We start from the raw sequence: 26,642 nt of genomic DNA, 5'->3' as shown, positions 1-26,642 counted from the left end.
ATACCAGGTGCCCCAGAGGGAGTGAACCTAACAGGCAATGATCAAGTGATCTCTCTCCTGCCATCCATCTCCATCCTCTGACGAACAGAGGCTAGGGACACCATTCTTACCCATCCTGGCTAATAGACGGAGTGACGCCCCTTTGTATTGGCCGCCCCAAGCACCTGCTTTCTTAGCTGGTGCCGGCCCTGCCCCCCCCCCCCCCACCCCACAGCTGAAGCCAGGAGTGCCAAAGGGATGTGGAAGTGGCGGGGGAGGGCTCCTGGACATAATCTCTGAGAATTTAAACCCTGCACAAAACAGATTGGCTAGCCAGTCTGCTTGATGGCCCATTAAGCACAATCAGCTCTTCCAGGGACCCCTCCTGAGGTCTCTTCAGGCAGCACCTAGGCAATGAATGCCTCATGGCTCAGCAAGGCACATGCGACCCAGTACTCCATGTTTGCACCAGTAACTTTCCAGGCACCTGGACTAAGGGTATCAATTGCAGACTGTGCCATCATTCTCAGACTTCATTCGTGCTCCATGTCTCTGGACTATGATTTCTAGCAAAGGGAAGCTTTGAATAAAAGGATTGATGACACCCCACCCCCCATCTTTTGTGTGACCCAGAGAGATTTATTGCAAGCTAGCAGAATTACCATCACTGCTAATATCCTGACCTACAGACTCTGAAACCAATTGTAAGGTGTATGATTCCTTGAACCAATTAATAACTCTCTTCTTTTCTTTTTTATTAAACAATGTTTAGTTTAGGCTGCAGCATGGTATTTGGTAAGATCTGAACTATAGATTGACCTGGGGTGTGTGGCTGGTTCTCTGGAACTGGAAAAACCTTACATGTGGTGCTTTTGGTTTTAATAACCTTACGTCACAAAGGTCCAGTTGTCTGGGTAGTGATGGGGCTGGATTGCCTATAGGTGACTGTTTTGGCTCCTTGTTAACTAGTTTAGTGATGCAGTAGGTCACTTTTGTTACTGGCTTGGTGACCTCTAATGATAGAATAAACCACCAGTTTTGGGGTGTCTGCCTTGTTTCCTACAGTCTGTCCTGAATTTGGCATTTTCAGATGTGACCCAAACCAGGCACGGTGCCAAAGGGATTAGAGAAGCACAGTTGAGGTGAATGCAGTGCTACTAGCCTCTGGGGGTCATTGCTCATTAGGGTCATTATGGGTTGTTGCCCCTTGGGAAGGAATGAGACTCAAGAAATTACTGGTGGGGGGCATTGTCCATAGTTGCTGTGATTCTATGATCATGAGCACCAGTGACAAGTACCAAACCCTATAGAAAATTAACATTAGGCACAACTGACTACTAGGGCTGTTGCCCAATGGGGTGGAGCAAATGTGAGGTAAATCTAGCAGAAGGGGCCAGTGTTGGTAGTGTAGAATCAGCCACAAAACTGCAAGCCTCAGACATCATTTACACATGACAGAGACTGTATAGGAAACACTCAGAACAACAGCCACACACAACCCATAGCCCAGCCGAGCCACCAACTGCCTCTCGGAACTTCCTTGTATTTTACAGCAGGGAGGGAGCAGAGCCAGGAGCCATTTTGAGCTGTTGTCCACAAGGAGCATGAGGTATCAACCTCCAGCCTAAGTTGGTAGGAGGAGATATTCTGATAACACAACAAATGCCCCACTCCTATCCAGTCTCACTAACTGAACTCTGGCTGTGGCTGTGTTTTGCAATGGGAAGCATTGCTTCCTGGTCATGCACTAATGAGAGGCTAGTGTACTCAGGTCGGTCCTTCAGTGCCCGGGACAAGGTGTCAGGCACTGTCCTGAGTTTCACCCGCACTGAACCTTCCCTTCTACAGTACCCATGTAATGATGGTGACCCTTGGGGACGCCCCAGTCCAGCCCTGTACCTGGGACAAAAGGTTTTCCTCAGCACAGATGGATTTGAAACCAGCCTCCTGCCACTGACCATCCCTTCTGAGCTACAGACCCCAAATGCCTCAGTCAGTGCTGCAGCCTTTGTGAAGAAGGATCAGTTAGTAATGGTGATAAATGGATGGGTCTATCTCTACTTCTTCATAGCTGGGGAGGAGGAATGGCTTCCAGTACAGGGGATCGATTCCTTGGTCACTGAGCTCTCCAACACCCACTGCTGCTACCCAGGGCAGGACCCAGCCTGCCAGGACATCAGTCTGACTATTTTTGCCTATGAGACTGGGCATTCAGCCTCCGAAAGAGACATCTTCCTGTCAGAGAATGGGGGCTACACGTTCACCGCTCTGAAGCTGAGCCCAGAACTGCAAGGGGTGCTGCTTGGTGTCTACAATTTTGTTTCCCTCTCCCAGACTGGGTTGCTCATCAACCGCACCCACAGTGATGGGGAAGGGAAAGGAGAAGGAGCCTATTTCTCATACACCGGGGGCAACATGAGCCACATGTACAGCCACATCTCCATGGGCTTCCACCTGAAGTCCACAGGGGGTCCTGATGTCCGGGGTATCCAGAACCCTTTCCTGTGGGGCTTCACTATCCTCTGGACCAAAGACACTCTGCTGATCTCCTCCAATAATGGCTTGCTTGTGGAGCCAGTGACTGTGCAGACAAAGGTGTTTTCCAGAACCTCCCCTCCTTTCCCTGGTGGTGGCCTCTGCCATGTGGCCACCAGCAACACTGAGATTGCAGTCCTGACCCGGGACCATCAGCTCTTCCATGGCAGCCTAGACATGGTCTCCACAACTATCGTGCAGGTTAGAGAGCGCAACAGCAGCGAGAAAGGCCTGTGCAATGCTGTGCTGATGTTTGACAAAGTAGGGATGCTCACCATGTTGAGCCCTGAACCTACCAATAATTCCTGGGCCTATAACTTCCAGAAATGCACCTTGAACATACAGTTGCTGCTCATGGAGCTTTGGCCACCTCTGCAAGACTGCCCAGTTGAGATCCTCAAGGGCCATTTCCACAACAAAATCCATTATATCGACATGCACCAGAAGCTGAACTTTAGTGCCACGTTTGTGCCAAAGCCGGGCACTGGGGCTTTTCCAATGGTGACTGTGAGCAACCCCCATGTGCTAGGGTTCCAGGCATATATAACAGAGGATGGGTACACATATGACGGGAACACCAAGTACAGCTTGCACATGCAGATGCTGCAGCAGTGCTTCTCTGGCATGGCAGAACCTCATTTCAGTGACACCTTCCTCTCTGGCGGGATGTCTACCCTTACTGTGGACATCCCCAACAAAGGCCCCAGCTGCATTGATATGCATCCTTTGTCTGCACTTATCAACGTAGGTTGCCCACCTACTAAACACATTAAAGTTTTTAAAAACACAACAGCATGCAGCAAAGGCCTGTTTAATCAAGGCACGCTGCAAGATAACTTCACTTATACTATCAGCCACAATTTATATGACCCCCATTTTCTTGCCACACCACAGTTAGGTCAAAGTGATCTTGAAGTTCTATACGAGTATAATAACCTGGGATGTCCTCTTCTGCTGTATTATGATACTCCTTGGCTGCCAATCCTTGAACTGTGGGAAAATGATGCATTTGTGGAGTATGTTGCTGCTGACTTTGTGGTGTTTGAAGTCAATGGAATGTATAATTATGATTATCTCTTGACAGCTGCTGAAGCCAATTGTATCTCTCAACCTCAGAATTGGACTGCTTTGATACAAAAGCAAGATTCTCCAAATCCACACACTGCATGGAGCAGAATGAACTATGAAAGCTGTAAGAACCACAATGGACCTAAATTAGTATCACTCTCAGCCAAGTATCAAATTCTTGGTCAAAATGAAAAGAACAAGATCATTTTTTCCCACTATAATGGCTTTTATATCTTTAAAGCCATTGTGGTGGACAAATTATATAGTTACTGTGAATTGTCTGCAACGGTCAGTGTATATGTCACTGGTGCCCTCCCAAAGTCTTACATATATGCTTGGACAATGCTGACAACTTTTCTGACTATCATTCTGATTGCAATTTTGATGGGATATTTCTTACATAAACTATCACTTATGAAAAAATCCCCAAAAGTTAAAGTATTTTGAGCATAATCATTTAGAAACCTAGTATGGTGTTCAGGGAAATTAATGGGGGTAGCGTTAAGAATTCTCATAGGCTAGTTTTTTATTAAATAAGCCCAATTGAGGCAGGCTGATTAAAATAAGGAATGCCTATGTATGAAAGAGGAAATGATAAAAGGAACTGTTGTATGTTTTCTAACTTTATAGATGTTGGAGGGGTGATGTTCGTACTCCAAGCTATTAGATCTTTAAAGGGTGGATGTTCCCTTAGATCTAGTTTAACATACTAATTTATCTTCCCCAATTCTTTTTCTCATTTTCATGCAGTAATCTTCCGTCTCTTGGCTTATGTGAACAATCCTTACTGCCTGCTATTTTATTGCTAATATATTGCTTTTAAGTGTGTCACCTTTTGTTGATGTAGTCAATTATATTAACCTATTCAAGAGCTGGATGTTCTAATCCAGCTGACCCTTTCCTCAAAAAAGAATAAGGATATCCTTGGAGCATGGCTAGTGCTTGTTCGATGGACAGTATGTCAATGGAAATCCAAGAGATTCCTCTGTTTCCTCTAGTTTGTATTCCTGTTGTGATTTTCCTCCTCTCCCACCATTTGCAATATTAATTTTAGTTTATATCCGATTCCATTTCATTTGCTGGATGGCAGAATACTGACATTTCTATTGGGTTCTAAAGAACTCTCCATCAAAACAGTGAAATACAATTATTTTCCAATATGAGAGAATTGAATGGATTCTGAAAACATTATTGAGGTTGAATAGCACTTGGCTTCAATGGGATTACTAGCCTGAGTATATACAATTTAACATGAATAAAGGTTGCAGAATGTGGCCCCTGGGTTTCCTGTTGTGTTATGTGGTCAACCAAGTATTACCTATTTAATGTATGTACCATGAAACTTTGTTGTGGTCCACTGCCATAATCAATTCATACTCTTCACCATTGAGATTCTCATCCCTCTTCCCCCCCGCACACACACACACACACACACTTACACTTGCAAGGACCTTTCAAATCTGTATTAATAGATTTTTAAAAAAAAAACTTCACTGGTAGGTACAATGTATGGGCTAACACGACAGTGGCATGCAACAGAAACAAACCAAAAACCACGACATTCATCATTTAAGAAACAAACTGGGTTTTTGTCTACACATTTCATATGGTCTTGACTATAGAAAAAGTATTTTGATGTTAATTAACATTTTAATATAGCAAAAGTATTTTAGACAACTGTCTTTACATCTTTGTGGTAAAATTGTTCATTTTTATTTGTTGTTAACTGAGGGCTCATTTGTGGATTTCTTGTATTTATTAGGCATAGAGCAAGTGAAGAAACAATATAGTTTCTTCAAATAAGGTGCTTTAGAAGTGTTATGCTTATAAAGAGAACTTTTGCTTTTTTTACCTGCATATTATATGGATGTTTAGATTTAAAAATAAAAAATTGTCAGTTTACAAAAATGGTAATAGTTTGTTCTGTGACTGTGGAATGCAAGTTGAATAGTTAAAAGTGAGTTCCCTCATGATTACCACTTCTGTAAAATCCATCCCTGTCATGGTTTCCATGCTGGGAATCTAGCTGTTTAGATCAACAACCTGGAAGAGACTCAGTGTGTTGGCAAGTGAAGGAAGGAAGGTGTTCTGTTGGGCTGAGTTTTCACCTGTTGTTGGAAAGGTAATCGAGAAAAAAAAAAAACACAAGAAAAAAGGACTCCACAGACTGCAAGAAGTGGCAAAATTGTGTCACAAAACTAAATCAATAGGATGCAGTAAGGGCAGGAATTAAGACCTCCCCTCCCAGAAGGCGAATATGATAATGAAAGCACAAAATACAACCTCTCTCTGGATTGATGAAAAAATGTTGACATATTTTGTGAGGTATCCCTTTAAATAAACTGGCAGAATCAAATGATTGCATAAGATTAATCAAACACATTTGATTATCCTTAAATGATGTAGAACCAAGCTTATTTTAATAACCAGCACAAACCTACTTACAAGTCCAAGATTTAATCACTTCTAAGTCAACGATAACCAATCAATAGCTACCTTGGAGGCAATTATGCATCAGCTATTGGATAACAGGTAAATGGATGTTTGATATTCTGGCAAACAGATTTTTAAACAATTTATTATGAATACAATTCTGATCTTCAGACTTGCCCTACTGGGCTCTCTCTTTCCTTTACCTCTCACATTCAGACTGTTGCTAAATTCTACATCTTTTTGGTGTACAACATTTTTTCAGAACCCATCCATTACTTTTCAACTCTACTGTCAAATCCCACAACTGTCCCTTGATAATCTCCACCTAGGATAGAGTAACCATCTTCTCAATAGTCACCTTGCTCCCCTCCAGTCTATTCAAAATGCCACCAAATTCATTTCCCTCACCCACTCCTCTGACTACATCAACCATCTTGACACATCTCTTTACTAGTTTTATATCCTTTTAATCATTTTAACCCCTTCATTTTTGCTTGCAAGGCTCCTCCCAACTCTGCCCTTGTCTACAACTCTCATTTTTCCTACCACTCCTCTGTTCAGGCCATGTGCTCTGCCACTTTTGCCTCCCTCCGTGCCGTTTTTTTGTTTTTTTTTCACTTTTCCCCTCCACAAGTACCTCTGTTTTCACCTCCCCTGCCCCAAACCTAGAATGTTCCCTTTGATCCTGTACACCTGACAACCTCCTGCTCTTTCAACTCCTTCCTCAAAAATCCTTCCCTTACCACATACTTTGAAAGCAAACTAAGAAATAACATGTTGCATATTGTGCACCACCTAACCCAGTGGTCCCCAACACAGTGCCCAGCAGGGGAGAGAAGCTGAGGCCCCGCGCCTGACGGGGACAGAGAACTCAGGCTGCGGGCGCTGGTGTTCTCTGTCCTCATGGCTTCTCTCCGGCTTCTCTCTGGATTCATATATTATGTAATATTAAATATGATGTTTTTCGTATTGTTTAATGTACAAATACAAAATAAGCCTTGAAAAATTGTTGGCACCCGCCACACTCTTCTGAAAACATGAATGTGCTACTGGCCACAAAAAGGTTGGGGACCACTGACCTAACCCATAACCTGACTCTATATTCTCTCCTCTATTCCCGATGGGTGATTATCTTCTCTGAGAGTCCTGTTTTGTGATCAGTTTAGGTCATAAGCTCTTTAGAAGGATCAAGGGCTGACCAATAGCTGAAGTAAACTGTCATAGCTCCACGATGGATTTGCCCCCAAAACCTTATTTGCTATATAAAACCCCCTGGTTACCACACAACAGTTTCTAGACAAATTCAAATGGCAAAATAATGTGTGGAATATTATCCCAATTCACTCTGCATGTGAATAAGAAAACTACAAACTCCAAAGCCAGGAAGAAGAAAAACCTCCTCTGAGGGACGTATGAGAGTATGCAATTATTGGACAAGCTGGCTGAACTATTGGGACCAGTGTAAAAGTTACAGGTAAACAGAAAGGAATTGGTAACCGTATAATGAAGGCCATTTAGCTCCATCCATTTTCAGTTACACTAACTTTCCTTAACATCGCAGCCATTCTGACCCACATTCAGTTGAACCTGTTTCATATTATTGGATATGTAAGGCTTAAAATATTCAGTAAAGATTCCAGAATCTTTCATCCAATTGCACCAAATGTTACTCTTGGTTATACTTTTTCGCTAAACATACTGTGCTACCCATGGAGGATTCTCACTCATGAGTCCTATGCTTCTTAGCACAAGACTGGCTGACCTGCCATAGCTCTCCCATTTTCTTACCCTTGAGGTCAGCGGTAGTGAAGTAGAGCATGCCCCAATATCTGTTAAATCTCATCTACTTTAACAGGAGCAGGTTAAGGCTAAGTGAAATTGTGGCCATACTACACAAACATAACAGGCAATGCCAAACTACAAATAAAAAATAAAGTAAGTATTCATAAGTATCTTCTCCAGGATCTAAAATTAGTTTCAAAATGTCTCTGAAGCCAATAATCTAAATAACTGAACCAAAGTGAAGTCTAAACAATTATTTTTGACTCACACTATTTTCACCACTCCCTACTGTGAAACAGAATTTTATTATAAATCCACTTCCCCAGGGGGGAATCCAAAGAATCAAGGAAATTTTTCATCAGTACACAATTCGATTACCATTATGATGATATGAGGATATAGTAATTATAGCATGGACATCCATTGTGTTCTAGTGTCAGATTTATAATAGCAACAACTTTGTACTTAACGTAAGATGACATTAAGTTCAAAAATAATATAAGCACTGTCACAAAAGAACAAAACATATGCTATGTTGTATTTGAGAAATTCATTAAGGACTGTATTGTAATGCATATACCCAGAGCAAAGTTAAGCTTAGGCATGCAACTTCCACTTTGGCATTTCTGGACTTTTGAGAGCTTAATTGTGCAACTTAACATTCTCACCAGTGTTTTGCATGGAATTTCCCAGGTTGCCGGGTTGTTTTTGTTTGCTTGGTGTGAGGTATTTTTTTTCCTTTTCTTTCTGGGTTGGTTGTTTCTGTTTCTTTGGGGGGGGAGGGAGAGGGTTGTTTTTCAAGAATAGAAAATCAAAAAAAATTACAAATTCAGCATTAGGGTTAATCTTAAATGAAATACAGATGTGTTAAGGTATGGTAATACACATTTCGGCACCCAAATAATCTTAACTCTGCCTGATAGTGACACCATACAATAACCATACAATTATGTTGGTATTTTAGTGTTTAAAGACCCAAAATGGATACTGCTGAAAATATACAAAAAAAATTAAAATTAAAAAAATAAAATGGTGCTTTTCCCCACTTGCAATATAACTACAGGCCATAGTTAAGGTCATTTAGATGCCTTGTGTTTTTCCATACCTTATTATATTTTAAATTTAAAAAATTAATTTTGCCTGGGTTTGTAATGCTTCTCTTGGAATAATTACAATGTTCTTATGGTTTTTTTACCCTTCAACCTTAACTGCAGCTTACCATAATACTTTTTGGAGTTTTTTGTTTCTCTGTATCTTGGAAAATATATACATAAGAAAGAGAAAGAACATCCATATTAGGAGTTCTCAGGACTTAGAAAACCTAACTTAACTAAGTGAAGACCTAAGTGATGCAAGTGTACCAAATTTGAAAGTCTAAGGCAACTTTAATTAAAATCATTGGAGAATTTTAAAAGCAAGGGAAAATAAGTAGGGCAGCAAGAAAAACTTTTAGTCGTAAACCAGTTGTAACAAAGGAACTAACAGCTTCTCTCTAAAGAGTAAACAGAACTTGCTTATCCTGTTACCAAACCCTTATGTTGCCTGTGTAAATTACTTAAGGGAGTTCTTCCCACAATCCCTCTATTTTAGATGCAACAGTAGGTTATTTGAAAAGAGATCACATTGGGGGAAAATCCCCTCTAACTGAATGATTCCTAGCATACAGAATCACAAGGATAGTGGATTACTATCAGTAGTGGTTTAACACTCCAAAATTATTTTTCCACATCTCAGAATGAGATTTTTTGTCTTTACAATTAGTTAATCCTTTTGTCCCTCTAACCAGAATGTCTAAAGCTTGGAAAGAAAAAGCTATTTTCTTTACACTTCATAAACAAATTGAGCCATTTAAAAGCTGCCCTACAGCAAAATTCACGAAAGCTCTGGATTTGCCATTTGACAGTGCATTTTAAACTAAAGCACCGACTTCAAAACTCAATACATTTTCACTTTGATCAAGTTTTAGTCTATTCTGAGGAAACTGGCCAAGGAATTTTGTTTACTCTCATTTCAGCATTACAGACCAGTGAATGTCAATCCAACTTCGAAAACCATGCTGTCTATCAATATGGGCCATTGGCTAGATTCCTATTATTCAGAAATATTTACTTAGGAATTTCCCTGAAGTATTTGATTTCTGGGCCTTTAACTCAATTCATTATGCCACACATGCTTGTTTGGTACTATCAAAAACTCAAGATAGCTTTGAAAGCAAACAAGAAATAACGGACACCAATCACTTTTTATTTCTCTTGGAATTTTCTCAAAATTTCAAGCAACATTTAACAAATTGTTTACTATTCTTTTATCTTAATCACACAGATTAAAATGAAGACCGAAGAATGTGTGAAAAGCTTTGTTTTTATAGGGATGCTATTGATGAAAGCTAGCTGCATTGAAATTCAGTTCTGTAACACTGAATACTATTAGCCATCTTCTGATCAAAATTCCTTTAAGCTGGCATCTATGTTCTTAAAAAGCCTAATTGATATGCATTGGGATGAAGAGTTCTCAGCTAAGAAAATAATTATTTCCCCACTGTTTGGTTTGCAGGATCCCACAAAGTTCGTGTTAGAACCTTTAGTGTGAATTCACACAAGTTTGCCGCTTTGCTCAGCTGACATTACTGTAAATTATCTGGTAAAGGAAGAGCTATATAAAGCCCTGTTATTTACCATAGTAACTGACTCTTTCCTATCTGATAATTTCCTATACAGATCTATGCACTTGGGAATTACACACACACAGGTTTGGAATCTTTAGTTAGCAGTATCTGTTGTATGTACAAAGAAGGGCTGAAGATGGTTGTGGTCCCAACCACCCGCAAAAATTTGACAACTTACACCAGTGTAACTGAAACAAAACCTAGCCTTAAGTGTCTGCTTAATTGTTACCTTCCTCCGTCTGGTGAGAGCTACTCATATCTATAATTATTAGACAGCACGCAAGTAAGAATTTCTACAGACTTATTCACTTAATAATTGATAAGGATTTCACCTGCACAGTCACAGATGCATCTGATGCAGATGAAGTTTTAACTCTGGATTTTGACAAATATTGACTTCCTAATTAAGTAAAAACTAGGACAACTAAATAGGTATTAAGCAATACTTTAATATATAACTTTCAAGTCCTCTTGGAATTTTTGTTATCTATTTTCATCATATCTATTCGGAGAAAATTTACAACTTGGCTGTAACAATTGACTGCAGGCTGATATCCAAAACACGGTCTCAAGTTAAAAGCAATTTTTAATATAAATCTCCAAGGAAAAAAGCCCAATGTATTTTTAGAGAGACCAGACGACTTTCTAATTTAAGATACTCTTACTGTAATTTAAACTTTTCCACAACTCCTCCCCACCCCAAAAAAACCCTTAGTTTTGTTGAATACTCAGAATTAATCCATTGACACATACCGGGCTGCAATCCAGATCAGTGAGGGGCTGTGTCACTCCTGCCCTGCAACCTTGGGGGCCTTACAATGCCTTGCTGAAGCAGCTCCTACCTGGGCCACTCACAATCAGCCTTCCAGCATGCAAGCCAGACCCTGAGTGTCTGTGTATAATTGCAGCCTGCCAGCCACTCTTGGTTACAGTCTGGCTCTCACTAGTCTTGGTTATACTGCAGGGTGACCCCAACACACACCCCAGTCTCAGATTTCCCCCAGAAATGTATGTCCTGTACTGTCCAGCCCTCTCCTAGGGTATGTCTACACTACGAGAGTAGTTCGATTTTACTTAAAATCGAATTAGTGGAACCGATATTACAAAGTCGAACGTGTGTATCCACACTAAGAACAGTAATTCGACTTTGTGAGTCCACACTAACGGGGCAAGCGTCGACATTGGAAGTGGTGCACTGCGGGCAGCTATCCCACAGTTCCCGCAGTCCCGCTGCCCATTGGAATTCTGGGTCGAGCCCCCAATGCCTGCTGGGGAAAAAAATGTGTCGAGGGTGGTTTTGGGTAACTGTCGTCATTCAACCGTCACTCCCGCCCTCCCTCCCTGAAAGCGCCGGGGGGCAATCAGTTCGCGCACTTTTCTGGTGAGTGACAGCGCGGACGCCACAGCACCACGAGCATGGAGCCCGCTGCGATCATCGCTGCAGTTATAGCCGTTGTCAACACCTCGCACCTTATCATCCACCTTTTTCAGAGGTAGATGCTGAGAAATCGGGCGAAGAGGCTACAGCAGCGTGGTGAGGACATTAAGTCTGAGAGTGGCACAGACCTCTCGCAAAGCACGGGACCCCGCGCCGTGGACATCATGGTGGCAATGGGTCATGTTGATGCTGTGGAACGGCGATTCTGGGCCCGGGAAACAAGCACGGACTGGTGGGACCGCATAGTGCTGCAGGTCTGGGATGAATCACAGTGGCTGCGAAACTTTCGCATGCGTAAGGAGACTTTCCTGGAACTTTGTGAGTTGCTGTCCCCTGCCCTGAAGCGAGAGGACACCCGGATGCGAGCAGCCCTGACTGTCCAGAAGCGAGTGGCCATAACCCTCTGGAAGCTTGCAACGCCAGACAGCTACCGGTCAGTCGCGAACCACTTTGGCGTGGGCAAATCTACCGTGGGGGTTGCTGTGATGCAAGTAGCCAACGCAATCATTGAGCTACTGCTCTCAAAGGTAGTGACCCTGGGAAACGTGCAGGTCATCATAGATGGCTTCGCCGCGATGGGATTCCCAAACTGTGGTGGGGCTATAGATGGAACTCACATCCCTATCCTGGGACCAGACCACCAGGCCAGCCAGTACATTAACAGAAAGGGCTACTTTTCAATGGTGCTGCAAGCACTGGTGGACCATAGGGGACGTTTTACCAACATCAACGTCGGATGGCCGGGCAAGGTTCATGACGCTCGTGTTTTCAGGAACTCTGGCCTGTTTAGACGGCTGCAGGAAGGTATTTACTTCCCGGACCACAAAATAACTCTTGGGGATGTGGAGATGCCTATAGTGATCCTCGGGGACCCAGCCTACCCACTAATGCCCTGGCTCATGAAACCCTATACAGGCGCCCTGGACAGTGAAAAAGAACTCTTCAACTACCAGCTGAGCAAGTGCAGAATGGTGGTGGAGTGTGCTTTTGGCCGTCTCAAGGGGAGATGGAGAACCTTACTGACTCGCTGTGATCTCAGCGAAACCAATATCCCCATTGTTATTGCAGCTTGCTGTGTGCTCCACAATCTCTGTGAGAGCAAGGGGGAGACGTTTATGGCGGGGTGGGAGGTTGAGGCACATCGCCTGGCTGCTGATTACGCCCAGCCAGACAGCCGGGCGATTAGAAGAGCCCAGCGGGACGCGCTGTGCATCCGGGAGGCTTTGAAAGCTAGGTTCCTCAGTGAGCAGGGTAACCTGTGACTATTAAGTTTGTTTAAAGAGAAGCTGAACCTGCCCCCGTTTCTTTACCCACTTAATGTTGACTATCCTCTCCAGTTACATACCCCCTTCACCCCGTTGTCCCCCTTCCAACACACCTTTAAAAATAAAATAAATGGAACTTTGTTCATTAACGCCGTTTTCTTTATTAAGGGTTTCGTGGTAAAGGGTTGAAACTGGGACGCAGACTGTGGTGGGGAGCGGGTGTAGTGATGGAAAGGACGCTTCTAAACTCAAGGAATGACAGGCTCCTGCTCCTAGAGCGGTCCGCAGTGGTGGACTGGTTGTTCCAACGGAGCCTGCCACCCCTCCTTTTCGGGACTCTGTGTGTGGGGGCTATGTGACTTTGTGGCGGGGGAGGACGGTTACAGATCCCCTGCTGCGTGGCTCTGTCATCCAGGCTAAGGACCGCTGCATAAGATCTGTAACCGCCCTTCCCCGCCACAAACTCACATAGCCCCCACACACAGAACATGAAAACCACCTCCCAGACTGACCAGGGTGCCTAGTGAATGCAATGTGTGTGTGACCTGCTGCTGAACCTGCCCCCGTGTCTGTACCCTGGTAAAGGTGACTGTCCTCTCCAATTACCAACCCCCTTTCCCCCCTTCAAACACACTCTCCTCTAAAAGAACCTGACGGAAACAGTAATTAACAGAAATGTATTTTTTATTAACAACTACACAGTTAGGGGATGACACTGGGATGGGGGCTTGGGTGAGGTGCTTTTGGAGTGAAGGAAAGGACTTATCAGAACTTTGGGAGTGAGAGCCGTCTGGTACTTGAGCAGTCTGCAGGGGTGGAGTGACTGTTTTCACGGCCCCTGCCGCCCCTCCTTCTTGGGACTCTGGGTGAGGGGGGGATGGGACTTTGTGGCGGGGGAGGGCAATTAGAGATAGACTGCAGCGGGGCTCTGTCCTCCTGCCTCCGGTCCTGCAGAACATCTACAAGGCGCCGGAGCATGTCCGTTTGCTCCCTCATTAGTCCAAGCAGTGTTTGAGTCACCTGCTGGTCTTCCTGCCGCCACCTGTCCTCCCGTTCGCTGTGTGATCGCTGGTATTGCGACATGTTCTCCCACCACTGGGTCTGCTGTGCCGCCTCGGCTCGGGAGCAGCCCATAAGTTCGGAGAACATCTCGTCCCGTGTCCTTCTCTTTCGGCACCTAATCTGCACCAGCCTCTGGGAGGGGGATGCCGGGGTAGGTCGGGAGACACTCGCAGCTGTGGGATGGGAAAAAGGGTGTGAATTCCTCACAAAGATACATCTTTGTGAACAATGCACATAGTCTCTCTCTGTGAACAAGACCATGCACAGCACCTATCACATGCGCACTCAGGACAAGGTCGAATTTTCGGCCTTCCCATTCAGTGCCTGGGGTCTTGCAGTGCAGATCAGACAAGCGGGACAGGACAGCGGAATTTGGGTAACAGGCTGACGTGGTAAGCCGTAGACTTTTGGCTGCTGAAAGCTTAATTTATAGCAGTGCCCTCCTTTCACGTTCAAAGCAATGCCCCTAGCGTTGGCCAGTTCCTGCTGCCGGCAATCCGGCCAGCATGAACTCTGCCCCTGTCCCACCCCCCTCGCGGCTGTCCCCGGGAAAGATCCCTGTATACTGCCCCTGTCCCGCCTCCACCGCGTGGCTGTAAACCGCCGGTTACAGTTATGTAAAGGAACAGGCAATCAGTCCCAATACTAACATTCCCCTAATTTAAAGCAGGTCACCATGAGTGATATCACTCTGATGAGGATTTCGGACACCGAGAAAGACCGCATGCTGCGTGAATGCCAGCAAAAACCAGGGCCGTATGCGGCCATGCTGTGCGAGGCACTGATCCCGGAGTACTTGCTGCTAGCCTGGTGCGGAAAAATTTCCTACCATGGAGGACGCAATAAGGCCGCTCTCCCCAGGAACCTAATGAAAAAGGCTTTCAAATTACCTCCAGGAGAGCTTCGTGGAGATGTCCCAGGAGGATTACTGCTCTATCCCCGGACATATTGACAGAATTTTCCAGTAGCTGCACTGGCAAGGACTAAAAAGTAGAGCGCCTAGGGCAAAGTAATCATGCAAAACCGGACTTTTTGAGATACTTTTGCAGTAGTTGCACTGGCAAGGACTAAAAAGTAAAGCGCCTAGGGCAAAGTAATCATGAAAAACCCATTGTTAATATTCCATTCCTGTTCTGATCAAAATAAATGTTTACATGTTTAAAACACTTACCGACTGATCCTTCCCCTGATTCAGGGTCAGGGTTAACGCCTTGGGTGGGTTGGTAAGGGATCTCCGTGAGGGTGATGAAGAGATCCTGGCTGTCGGGGAAATCAGCCTTGTAAGTGCTGTCGACTGCCTCGTCCTCCTCATCTCCTTCCTCATCTTCCCTGTCCGCAAACATGTCCGAGGAAGCGGCCGTCGACAATACCCCATCGTCAGAGTCCACGGTCAGTGGCGGGGTAGTGGTGGCGGCCGCACCTAGAACGGAATTCAGTGCCTCGTAGAAACAGCATGTCTGGGGCTGGGATCCGGACAGTCCGTTTGCCGCTTTGGTCTTCTGGTAGCCTTGTCTCAGGTCCTTGATTTTCACGCGGCACTGCGTTGCATCCCGGCTGTATCCTCTCTCCGTCATGGCTTTGGAGATCTTCTCGTAGATCTTCGCATTCCGTTTTTTCGATCGCAGCTCCGAAAGCACGGACTCATCGCCCCACACAGCGATCAGATCCAAGACTTCCTGATCAGTCCATGCTGGGGCCCTCTTTCTATTCTGCGATTGCATGGTCACCTCTGCTGGAGAGCTCTGCATCGTTGCCAGTGCTGCTGAGCTCGCCACGATGTCCAAACAGGAAATGAGATTCAAACTGCCCAGACAGGAAAAGGAATTCAAATTTTCCCAGGGCTTTTCCTGTGTGGCTGGTCAGAGCATCTGAGCTCGGACTGCTGTCCAGAGCGTCAACAGAGTGGTGCACTGTGGGATAGCTCCCGGAGCTATTAGCGTCGAATTCCATCCACACCTAGCCTAATTCGACATGGCCATGTCGAATTTAGCGCTACTCCCCTCGTCGGGGAGGAGTACAGAAATTGATTTAAAGAGACCTCTATGTCGAACTAAATAGCTTCGTTGTGTGGACGGGTGCACGGTTAATTCGATTTAACGCTGCTAAATTCGACATAACCTCCTAGTGTAGACCAGGCCCTAGATAGTACAAATATTTAAAGTCCATTAATCCTTAAAGGGAATAATATGTCATCTTATTATCTCAAATAGTTATTCAGACACTTCAATTTAAACACGCTGGATTAGATAAAACAGTTTATTAACTACAGAGCAATTTGAAGTAAGTACAAGTAACTAGGCAGAAGAGTAAAAAATGATTACAAGAAAAATAAAAGATAAGACGTTCACTAATACTTAAACTATATCAGATTCAAGCAATGTTTCTCACCACATGCTTTCAACAGTCTTACTGACCAAACCTTATAGGTCAGCACCCCTTCCCCAGAGTTTAACAAATGCTTCCTTTGTCCTTCAAGTGCCATGAATGTGATGGGCAGGGGGAGAGAGAGCTGACCCTTGGGTTGTTTATCCCTCCTTTTTATAGTTTCAGTCCCCCTCTTGATAAACATGTCCAGCTGGGCACTAGGCGACAAGGTCTATGTGGAAGGATGTTCCCTGCTGGCTTTTTCTCACCTGTTTGAGCTGTCTGTGTTTCCCTTCCTGCTTGATGACTGTTTACTGCTTAAATGCAAATTAAGCAGCACACACATTCCTTTATTTAGGATAGAACTGTTTGCCAACTTCCGTTTGGGCAGGGCTGTGGGGTTTGGAACATGTGTTAACTCCATGCAGGGGAATGTTATAACCTTACATACAATGCTGCCACACATTTTATCAGGACGATACTGATGAGCTAATTATGACTTTTCAAATGATACCTTACAAGACATGCCTTGTACAAAATTATTACAATAGTACGTAGGCTGTGAACACAGGGTATATTCTGTCACATCCATGCACACGGCCACCTCGCTTCTCAAACTCTGTGGGTATTTCTACACTGCAATTAAAAACCCATGGCTGATCAAAGAAAGAGAAAAGTGGTAGCCCAAAAAAGAGGTTAAGTTTACAGATGAACAGGCAAAAATGTTATTCTGCAACTGGCACGGCTGCGGAACCTAAAAGTTACCATCTCTGCAACAATACCCACTGCTTATACTGAAATATAGTTTCCTAATGAGCACTGCCAACATTTAAGAACTGCCTTTGTCAGCAGCTGCTTGCACTCGCATTGCATTCTCTGGCAATTCATTAATGTATCAGGACAACGGTGATCCCCCCGAACCCCCAGTTTGTATCCTGTAATAACTTTTCTATTCAATTGTGTAACCTTAGCATGATTTATTTTTTAATTTTAGAAGAAAGCTGCAACTCTTCTGCTTAACATGGCAGTCTGAAAATGAACAGTATTGCCATAAACTGTGAAATCTACCGGCAGATAAAGTTCAATTTAAATTAGCATTTGAACTTTAATAATTTAATCATCATGTGGGTCCTCACTGGTGGACATCTACAGAACAGAGGCAAACAATTTTCATAATCTAAAGTACCGGGATCCCATACTGCTAGAAACATAAGTATTGCTTTTGAGCAAGGCTGTTGTCATGAGCAGTTAGCTCAGAATTAAAATCTTTTGTCCTTTTCGGTTAAAATATTGCAAAAAGTGCTTCTCAATAGGACCTTTCATACAGCTGTGCTGAGCAAAAACAATCAGCACATTTCCTTTTAACTATGTAGTAATATACTGAAAAAAATTTCTCTCCGCTAATGATGAGGTCCTAGCCCTATAAATCAGATCTATGAGTAAATATTGCAGAGCTTAATATTTGTCAGCTTTTCCATCTAAAGACCCAGCATTCATTCAAAAGATATATTCATTGGACTCCTAGATAGAGTGAGAACATGGAAGTATCAATGTTGATGCATCATGTTCCAATGGCAGCTGCAAGTCTGTCTACACTACAGAAGTTTAGTATGCTAGCCATTGTTTAGACTCCTAGCATACCATTAACTCACCACATATAACATGCTCCCAGCAGTGCATGGGAGTTCACACTGGCAAGTGCTGGCTTATTAACCTGAGGGGTTCCAAGAGTCCTCTGACTACGGTCCCACAGTACACCACTCATTGTATACGTGGCCTGTCTAGCAGAGTTTCTGTACCCAGCTGAGCAGGGTCAAGTTTGCCATAAGCCCCCTTACCCTGTACAATAGCACTGGGTCCTATTTCTTGCCAATTCTTTGCAATCAATCAGTGTGTTTAAAGAAAGCAGATTTCAAAACATGTGTCTGAAGAGCATCATGTGCCAACTGGCCCAAGGCTGACATCTGCACACTTATGAGTATATGGGGTGAGAACGATTCAGTTATAGCTAAACCCTAATTTGAAACACCCTGGCCTCTGACTGGATATCCAAATGCCTTGTTGAACATGGTATTAGTCACTTCAGTAAACAGTGCCAGGAGAAAATAAGAGGACTGAAGATGCTATGTAACAAGGCTAGGATGCCAATAGCCACCTCATTGGCAGGGAGGAAACCCTACCCATTTTTTAATGAACTGGAGCATATTCTTGGGTTTTCCCCAGCCACAGAGCCCCGGATGCTACTGGATAGCATCCATCTGGCAAATTACAAAGAAAACAATGACACATATAGTGTAACCCAGTTGGAGAGTCTTGCATGTATGGGGTTGGACGGAGAGTCTTCTGCATTTATGTAGGTACCTTCATTATTGGAAGACTGGTGGATGCAGCCTCACATGAGGGCAGAAGTGTAGACTTTCCCCTACCTCCTTAAGATCCTTTCCTTCCCAACTCTGCTTCCACAATCAATGGCAGCTCCCTCCTTCTTGCACTTGGTTTGGCTCCACTTGACTGACATTTGGTGGCCCTTTCCATAAAGCCCTCCATGTTCCACTGCGTGACCTTCATTCCAAGTAAGGGCAGAAATCCCTAGCACATGGCAGCTACTTGAGCTTTGCCATCCCATTGGATTCAGAGAGTTGTGCCAAGAACCAGGGGACTCAGAGCAGTACACTGATGTCACAGGGTAGCTGGTCCCTATTGGCCAGGATGGGCAGGAATGTTGTCCCTAGCCTCTGTTTGCCAGAAGTTGGGATTGGGTGACAGGGCATGGATCACTTGATGATAACCTCTCTGTACATTCCCTTTGGGGCACCTGCCATTGGCCACTGTCAGAGGACAGGATACTGGGCTTGATGGACCTTTGGTTTGATCCAGTATGGCTGTTCTTATGTTCTTCTTAAGTGTCCAGCATGTCCAGTTCTCCTCTACCAAAAGTTGAAGCTAGCCAAATTCAGATTGAAAATAAGGTCTAAATTTTTAATGGTGAGAGTAATTAAACATTGAAACAATGTACCCAGGGCCATGGTGGAATCTCCATCACTGGAAATTTTTAAATCAAGATGCGCTGTTTTTCTAAAAGATATACCCAAGGAATTATTTTGCAGAAGGTCTATGGCCTGTGTCATACAGGTCAGACCAGATGATCACAATGGTCCCTTCTGGCCTTAGAATCTATGAACATGTGCTTCCAGTTTAGCCAACTGGGGAGGCGGGGGAGCACCTGGGGCTTTAAAAGATCAGGGAAAATCTGAGGAGAGACCTGGTTAGTCAGGGCTGCCTGAAACCACAGACTGGAGGAGCAAAGAAAACAGGCTGGTGAAAGCCACTTCTGAGAGACAATCTGCAAAGTGCAGAAAGCTCTGCAAGCCCTCCCTGGGAAGAGTGAGGGATTGGCCTAGAGGCTGGCGAACAGGCTAGTTTGCTGATGGTCCTTAGCCAGAGAACCTGTGGAGGGAAGGTGAGAAGGGCTAAAGGCTACAAGCCAGCAGATGACCTACCCTGCAGATCTTCCTGAGCCAGAGAGTCAATACCATGAGGCTGAAAAGGGATGTGAGCTGTTGGACTGTGTCTGAATAGGTGAGTCATGAAACTGGTCACTCTCAGGGGGAAGGGCCTGGAGAGTGGGACCCTGGAACAAAACCAGAAAGAACTGGGAAATGAGTGCTGGTGATCTCCAAGGTGGGTGTCTCTGAATGATGTCCCTGGAGATTTCTATGCACCTTCACGTTTACTGTAAGTTTGCTGATAATGGTTTTACTACAAGGATTTTAGGGAAATAAATTATGCCCAGAGATGAAACTTTGTATTGAAAAGAGACTGATCCTTTCATGGTAAAACAGAAGAGGAAACAAAGGTAGGTGCATATTTGTACCGTGGCCTGTTGCAAGAGGACACTCCAAGCAGGGTTCTGACAAACAGCAACTGCAACTTTTGACTAGAACTCTGTATGCATATGTGGGCTGGAACTGCACCTAAACCAGCATGTCTAGTGTGGATGCATTGCACCACTGTTATTTACACTAGCAAACAGCTTCTAATTAAGGCAATCTTTGTTGACAGGCTACTGCTGTAGATAAGATGCGAGAAAAGTATGCAACGGAAGTCTATACAGTGAATATGGTGTATGTTTTATTCTATTTACAGTACATTTGTTATAAATATAATACATTTCTTGAAAAGCTTAATTAACTTGAGTAGATTTTTTTAAAACAGATCAACTCAGTTGTTATAGTTACATAATAAAGTGAATGACAATTTAAATGACAATCTCATGGTTGTGTAATAGTGCATTCTGTATCGAGATGAATGAGAAAACACTCAAATTGGTTTCAAAATTATTTTCAGAACATCTTCGGTGAAGTTGTGTGTAAGCCATAAGGCTCACTGGCTATCAGAACATGAGGACACAATAACAAAGCCCCAAACTAATTTTAAAAACTGAAAAGCGAAAAAAAAAACCCAAACAAAAAAACCCCCAGCATAAATTGTATTTAACAACCTATCAAACTTCACAGTAAGGCTGGCATTTCTGATGAATAATGGCTTAAGTCAGGAAAAAAGACAACAAGGGTTGTCTTCTGAACTGTCTTTTAATATAGCCACAAAATATATTTAAAACATCATGCTGGAAGTTGTAACAGCAGTCAAGCTGCTTTTTTATTATTATTATTATTTGGACAGAGCCTGGGATACACAAGTTAATTCAAACGGTTTTATAAGGGGTATTTTAGTTCAGTGTTATGAGTATAAATTACCAGAGATGCAAGAGACATTAAAAAGGATATATGCATTTTCTGTCCAACGTGCTTTGCCTTAAGAAACAAAATGGCAAGTAGTCTGAATATTTTGCTATTGTCTCCTACACAATCTTTTGTAACAAGTTAGATGTTGGGGTAACACATTCCAAAACTGGAATAAATGTCAATCCGCAGAATAAGAAAAATCAGATTCTTTTGGTTTTTAGTATGATCTTTTAGTAAGTGGTCAAATGTTACTGATGATGATCAGTGCTGGCATGGAGTTCTGCTGACTTGTTTCAAACAAAGTAACTTGGTCGGCTAACTTGGCAAATACTCTGTGAGTTCCAAGATTATAGACTCCTGTACGAACAAAGCAAGCTTTCAACTGCAAGCTGTAGACCTCCTGGCTTTTAAGCTGAAGTTTGTACTGTGTTTGCCCAAGCCACGTGAAAGAACCATGGATTTCTAGTGCTTCTGGACTGAAAGAGAGAGGGGGGGGGGGGAATAAAAAAATCAGATATCTACTTTTGATCCTCTTATGCTTAAGTGTCTACCAAACATGCACCCATTCAAAATGACAGTCCTACGAAAAATTTTGCTTCACTGTGTAATATGTTTCCTGTATTAAGTGGCATGCAAATGCACTGTCTCTCTGGTGTTTTGGCTGTCTGATGTTTTTGAAAAGTGACCAGATGAGCTGACTAGTGCTCAGCTCTACATTAATTCTATTAACTCATTGATATATTAGTTCTTTACAAATTGTTTAATTGGGATTTCCTGGTGGACTACTGTCCTTACTATCTTCTATCTGTCAACATTTGTATTAAAAGCCTGGCACGCTGAGTTTCATACCCATCTGGTTAAATACACCGGACAACCCCTTGGCACTGGGCAAATGCATTCTGATTACATTGAGTTTTGCTAATTCTGTCCCAATTATTGCCCTTCAAAACCCATCTCTGAGAAACTTCTAAGAATGCCTAATTGGGACCGTTACTGAGAATACTATTCAGCTATTTAATTACACTAAGTCAAGTTTGATGACAATCAGGCACGTTGAATATTTTTTGGTATTCAACCACTTACACAGACTGTGGAATAAAATATTCCAAGAGAATAAATTATATACAGAATTCAACCAGCTCTACTATAGGTAGTGCATCAAAGGTATCTGATGTTTGCCTCTTTTTATACAACTTTTATTTTAAAAATCTCATTATTTGTTTTTAAATGTTTTTCCCCAATGTTACTGATAATTTCGAACACAGATGAATTGCTATATTTCCAAGTAAAAACTATAGTCACGTGCAGCAGTGGATAAAATCTAAGAACTTGTGATAAGTGCTGTTAAAGAAGTTATACTTTTTGTTAGGATGAGAAGTAATTTGTCGAATTTTGTATTGCTTATCCTAGAATATGATTTCTACACAGTAATTCTAACAAACGTAGCAATTATCTACACATTTTAAAAACAAATGCACTCTTACTGTACAACATTTTAAAATAATTTTAGATGAAACTATATTTTAGTATTTCAAAAGATAACTTTTGTTACCGTTGAGAAACTGTGTCAAACAAAATTAATTTTTTAATGAAAACAGCATCTGTTGTTGATGTTCCTCTCATTTTGCAGATACCTTCATTGTAGGAAACATTTCCCCAAAACAAGGAGATTTAAACAGCAAAAAATAAATATTGTTGTCTCACTTTTCTTTATAATCCAGTCATTACTCCCAGCCCGCTTGGCAATACAATCAATTTCTGTTTTACTTCCAAATGAACATGGGTTTTTGAAAAATACTCACATTGATTTAATTATGCTCCCATTGAGATGATGAGACACCAATGGGAACACAGGGAGGATGAAAGTCCTATCCTAAATATTTGATACATTTAATACACACTTGATAAAATGATGTTAATAAAATCAGATTAAGAGATCTCAGTAGCAATAAGTGTTCACAAGAAATATCAAATTGGTTTTAATTTAACATTTAGAAGTTTACTACCTTGTTGTTTTATGCCGCAAGTCAATTATTACATCAACATCAGCCTCAGAACAATTGGAAAGTAGAAGAGTGACAGGTACTAAACAAAGGCTGCAAGAGAAAATTTGTTTTACAATGCAAGATTTATACACATCACTGGTCAGTCTTCAGAATTACAAAATGTAACAAATCTATTTAAAACAAATTCTTATGTCCTTAATTACTCAATCATATAAACATTAAAATACATAGCGGTATTTTGTATGACATTATTACAGTCTAATATCAGCTCTTACATGCTGTCAGATAATCATTTTGACTTCTGAAAAAGGAAATTAATTGAAGTATATTTATGATTGTGACCTCAGAGAAAAAAATTATAAGTCAGTGTTGAAACGATCTCCTCAGTTTGTCTAAATGAGACCTGGTAAAGCAATAGTTCATAGCATAGCTTGATTTTTGCAAGCTTTCTATAAAAATCATGTACAACAAGGTGCATTAATAAAAAATTTTAGAATGTGAAAGAACATTTGACCCAACATGCTGGTCTAAATTTTGACTTGCTACAATATCCTCTTTACACTTTCTCTCCATATACTTCTATGCCCTTCTGCATATTGTTGACTAAAAGGGCTATTTAAACTATTTGCTTTAGTGGCCTGAAGAAATACAGGCATTTTAGCCAGGGTAGGCGTACAATGCTCAGCTAAAGCTGAAGAAGTACGGACATTCGAGTCCAACTTATTGCACGTTGTTTTTTAAAATGTAGGCATTGCTTTGTATTTAATATCCTGAAGAATACTACCCGAATACACTTATTAACACTAATGCTTTTATACAGAACACTCCTTCCAGAAGGATCCCACAGCACCTTTATACACAAACTTTTCAGGGTCGTGCCCCCCCTTACTCCTGTCTGCTCCCCCTGGCCCCCGGGAAGGGTAAGGGAGCCGAGGCTGGGTCAGGAATGGAGCTGTGGCCGGGGATGGGGCCAGGAGCAGAGCCGGGGAGCTGGGGTGGGGCCGGGATCACAACTGGGGGCGGGCTGGAGCAGAGTTGGAGGAGTGGGACTGGGTGGTGGCTCCCTCCCCAACCCCCGTATGGGGACTGGCTTGGGTCCCGCCGCACCTCCGAACGTTCCTCCGCAACCCCCTAGAGGGTCGCGCCCCATAGTTTGGGGACCATGAACTAGCGGTATCACTTCACCACTGAAATGCATCACTGGGATTGCTTAGCAGTAAACACTTTAAGACAGGAAGTAAAGACTGCCTTCAAGATTGACCACTGCAGGGGGAATTTAGGTAGTAAGCACATAACCCAAATTGGAATATGACCAGAATTAGACCCCTATTTGAATAAGTGGAGGCTCTCATAATTAAAACAATTTTTGCACATCATTCCACTTATGCTAGTTAGTTTCACTTCAATATCTATTGTAGTAGTATAAGAATGTAATAGTTAAGTTGTCAAAGCACAACAAGGAAATGTATACATTCTAAAAACGAAAGATTTTTTGCTAACAATTATTATCAAATTTTGTAAATAAAATTTCAAAGCAATATAAATTTGAAACCTAAACTAGTTCCCTTTATTTTTGTAGTGTAATGCTTACCAAAAAATTGACAAGACTGTCAATTCAATAAGACATGCATAACCACAAAGTAGAAGCTACAGGAACACAATTATCAAAATGAAAAAGCTTTTGTACAAGTGCTTTAGTTCATTGTTACTACACTAAGTCTCCAATTTCAGCCATGTTAAACATCCTTTTCCTGCAATAGTTTATACCTAACCCATGTTAACATTTAGAAAATTTGGATATGCTACTGACATAATAAATAAAAATTAATAACTTGAGCAAGAAGTTTTTATCTGTTCATTCAAATATTGTCATTTTGCAGCATATAGTATTCATTTTCAACGCACTTAATGATTGTTTATGCTGTGATTTTCTCAGGCTGTGAAGACAAAGATATTATAGATTTCTTCATCATTACTTTCATTAGTTACTTAATGAGTTATCTAACTTAACATTCCTATTCATTTTTAAAGCTAAATTATCTATAGCAGGGGTAGTCAACAGGCAGACCACGGGCCAAATTCGGACTACCAGATGCGTTTGAATGGACCCCAAAACCTTTCAATTTTATCATTATTGTTTTTTTATTATTATTTTCTCTGGAGTCTGGATCTTGACCAAGAAATCTGGATCTTGATAAAAAGTAATTGACCTTTCTGATCTATAGTACTTCATTTTCATTTCATGTGTCCCATCTTCAACTGCTAGAAAATGCTATTGTGTTGCAATTTTACCAATACATTTACAAAAAAAAACATTTTTTTGCTTTATAGCCTGTGTTTGTGTTGAATTTTTCCTTGCTCATGGCAATTTTTCCTTGTTTTATCACTTTATTTCATCCTTCCACAGAGCAAAATCTAAAAAGGATTTTTATTAAAGAAATGGGAAAAAAATAGTTTCCTAAAGGAATCTTGAAACATTTTAAAAGCTAACATTAATCAAACCTTTTCTGATGAAATGAGTGATTAAAGGACTCTGGATAATGAAGACTAGTCTTGATAAGGTTAGAAAGCTGTTCTGGTGTTGGTCTTGTGGGTAGTGAAGTGTTTTCTGGTCGAAAAAACTTTAAGAGAACCATTTCTGGTGATTCCTAGAACACACAAATATTCAGACAACTTCATTTAAAATACTCTTATAAATACACTAACACGACACACTGTACAACAAGGGATTAACCAGACAGATGTTAACTTGAAGGTACCATTTTCTCTTAAGAACTAGCTTCCAACAGATTACACTATTGTCTCACAATGTTTACAGGAGGCAATTAAGGAAATTACTGTGTCTTACTGTTTTAGGTGCACCACTTCCTCAATTCTTATGATGGGGGTGCTATATCACAGGCAAACTATTAAATTTCCTTCTCCCAAAACTGCTTTTTTAAACCAATGTGTTAAGAGTTCTGCAAATATGTATTACTGGTAAGATAAAAATAGAACAATGTTTAGACTGCACCAAGTTCATCTTGGGTTTTCACAAAAACCCAAGCAGATACAGTGAAAAGTCTACCATGGGGAGGTTGCCACCAAGGAACTGTAGGTAGCCAGGAAAACCCCAAAAGTGGGTGGCACTGGGTGGGAAGGGAACATGTGTTAATACAGTACATCTCTAAAGCTGGAGCCTAGTAAGCTCCTTCAAAAATGAAAACTACCTTCCCCTCCAAAGAGTGGAAAGCCCAAGGGAAGGCAGGTGGTGAAGTACAACCTCCAGGAGAGAGGGGATTAGATGATGTGGAAAAATGC

The 26,642-nt window shown here is 42.2% G+C and overlaps 2 protein-coding genes across 2 annotated transcripts in view; one reads left to right on the top strand and one right to left on the bottom strand.

Moving 5' to 3' along the window:
- The first annotated feature begins 1,641 nt into the window (after positions 1-1,641).
- On the top strand, positions 1,642-4,029 carry CATSPERD (cation channel sperm associated auxiliary subunit delta). Its single transcript, XM_065397692.1, has one exon. It carries the CDS (start codon positions 1,642-1,644, stop codon positions 4,027-4,029), a length of 2,388 nt encoding a protein of 795 aa, XP_065253764.1.
- A 16,673-nt stretch (positions 4,030-20,702) lies between these two features.
- The window catches only part of TRAPPC8 (trafficking protein particle complex subunit 8), a 108,703-nt gene continuing 102,763 nt past the window's right edge, over positions 20,703-26,642 (bottom strand). The window contains exons 27-29 of the mRNA XM_065398689.1: positions 25,845-25,990; positions 23,343-23,432; positions 20,703-21,812 (exon numbers count right to left, since the gene is read on the bottom strand). Of these exons, the coding sequence (XP_065254761.1) occupies positions 21,578-21,812; positions 23,343-23,432; positions 25,845-25,990 (471 nt within the window). The 3' untranslated portion in view covers positions 20,703-21,577. The remainder of the gene's footprint in view (positions 21,813-23,342; positions 23,433-25,844; positions 25,991-26,642) is intronic.

The sequence above is a fragment of the Emys orbicularis genome, chromosome 2 (assembly GCF_028017835.1).
Source record: "Emys orbicularis isolate rEmyOrb1 chromosome 2, rEmyOrb1.hap1, whole genome shotgun sequence".
In the NCBI taxonomy this organism is placed as follows: domain Eukaryota; kingdom Metazoa; phylum Chordata; order Testudines; family Emydidae; genus Emys; species Emys orbicularis.
Note: the sequence above shows the minus strand (reverse complement) of the source record. Positions and strands in the feature narration are given on the sequence as shown.

Coding starts and splice junctions, on each gene's coding strand:
- CATSPERD (XM_065397692.1), top strand. CDS start 1,642: ATGCCCCACTCCTATCCAGTCTCACTAACTGAACTCTGGCTGTGGCTG.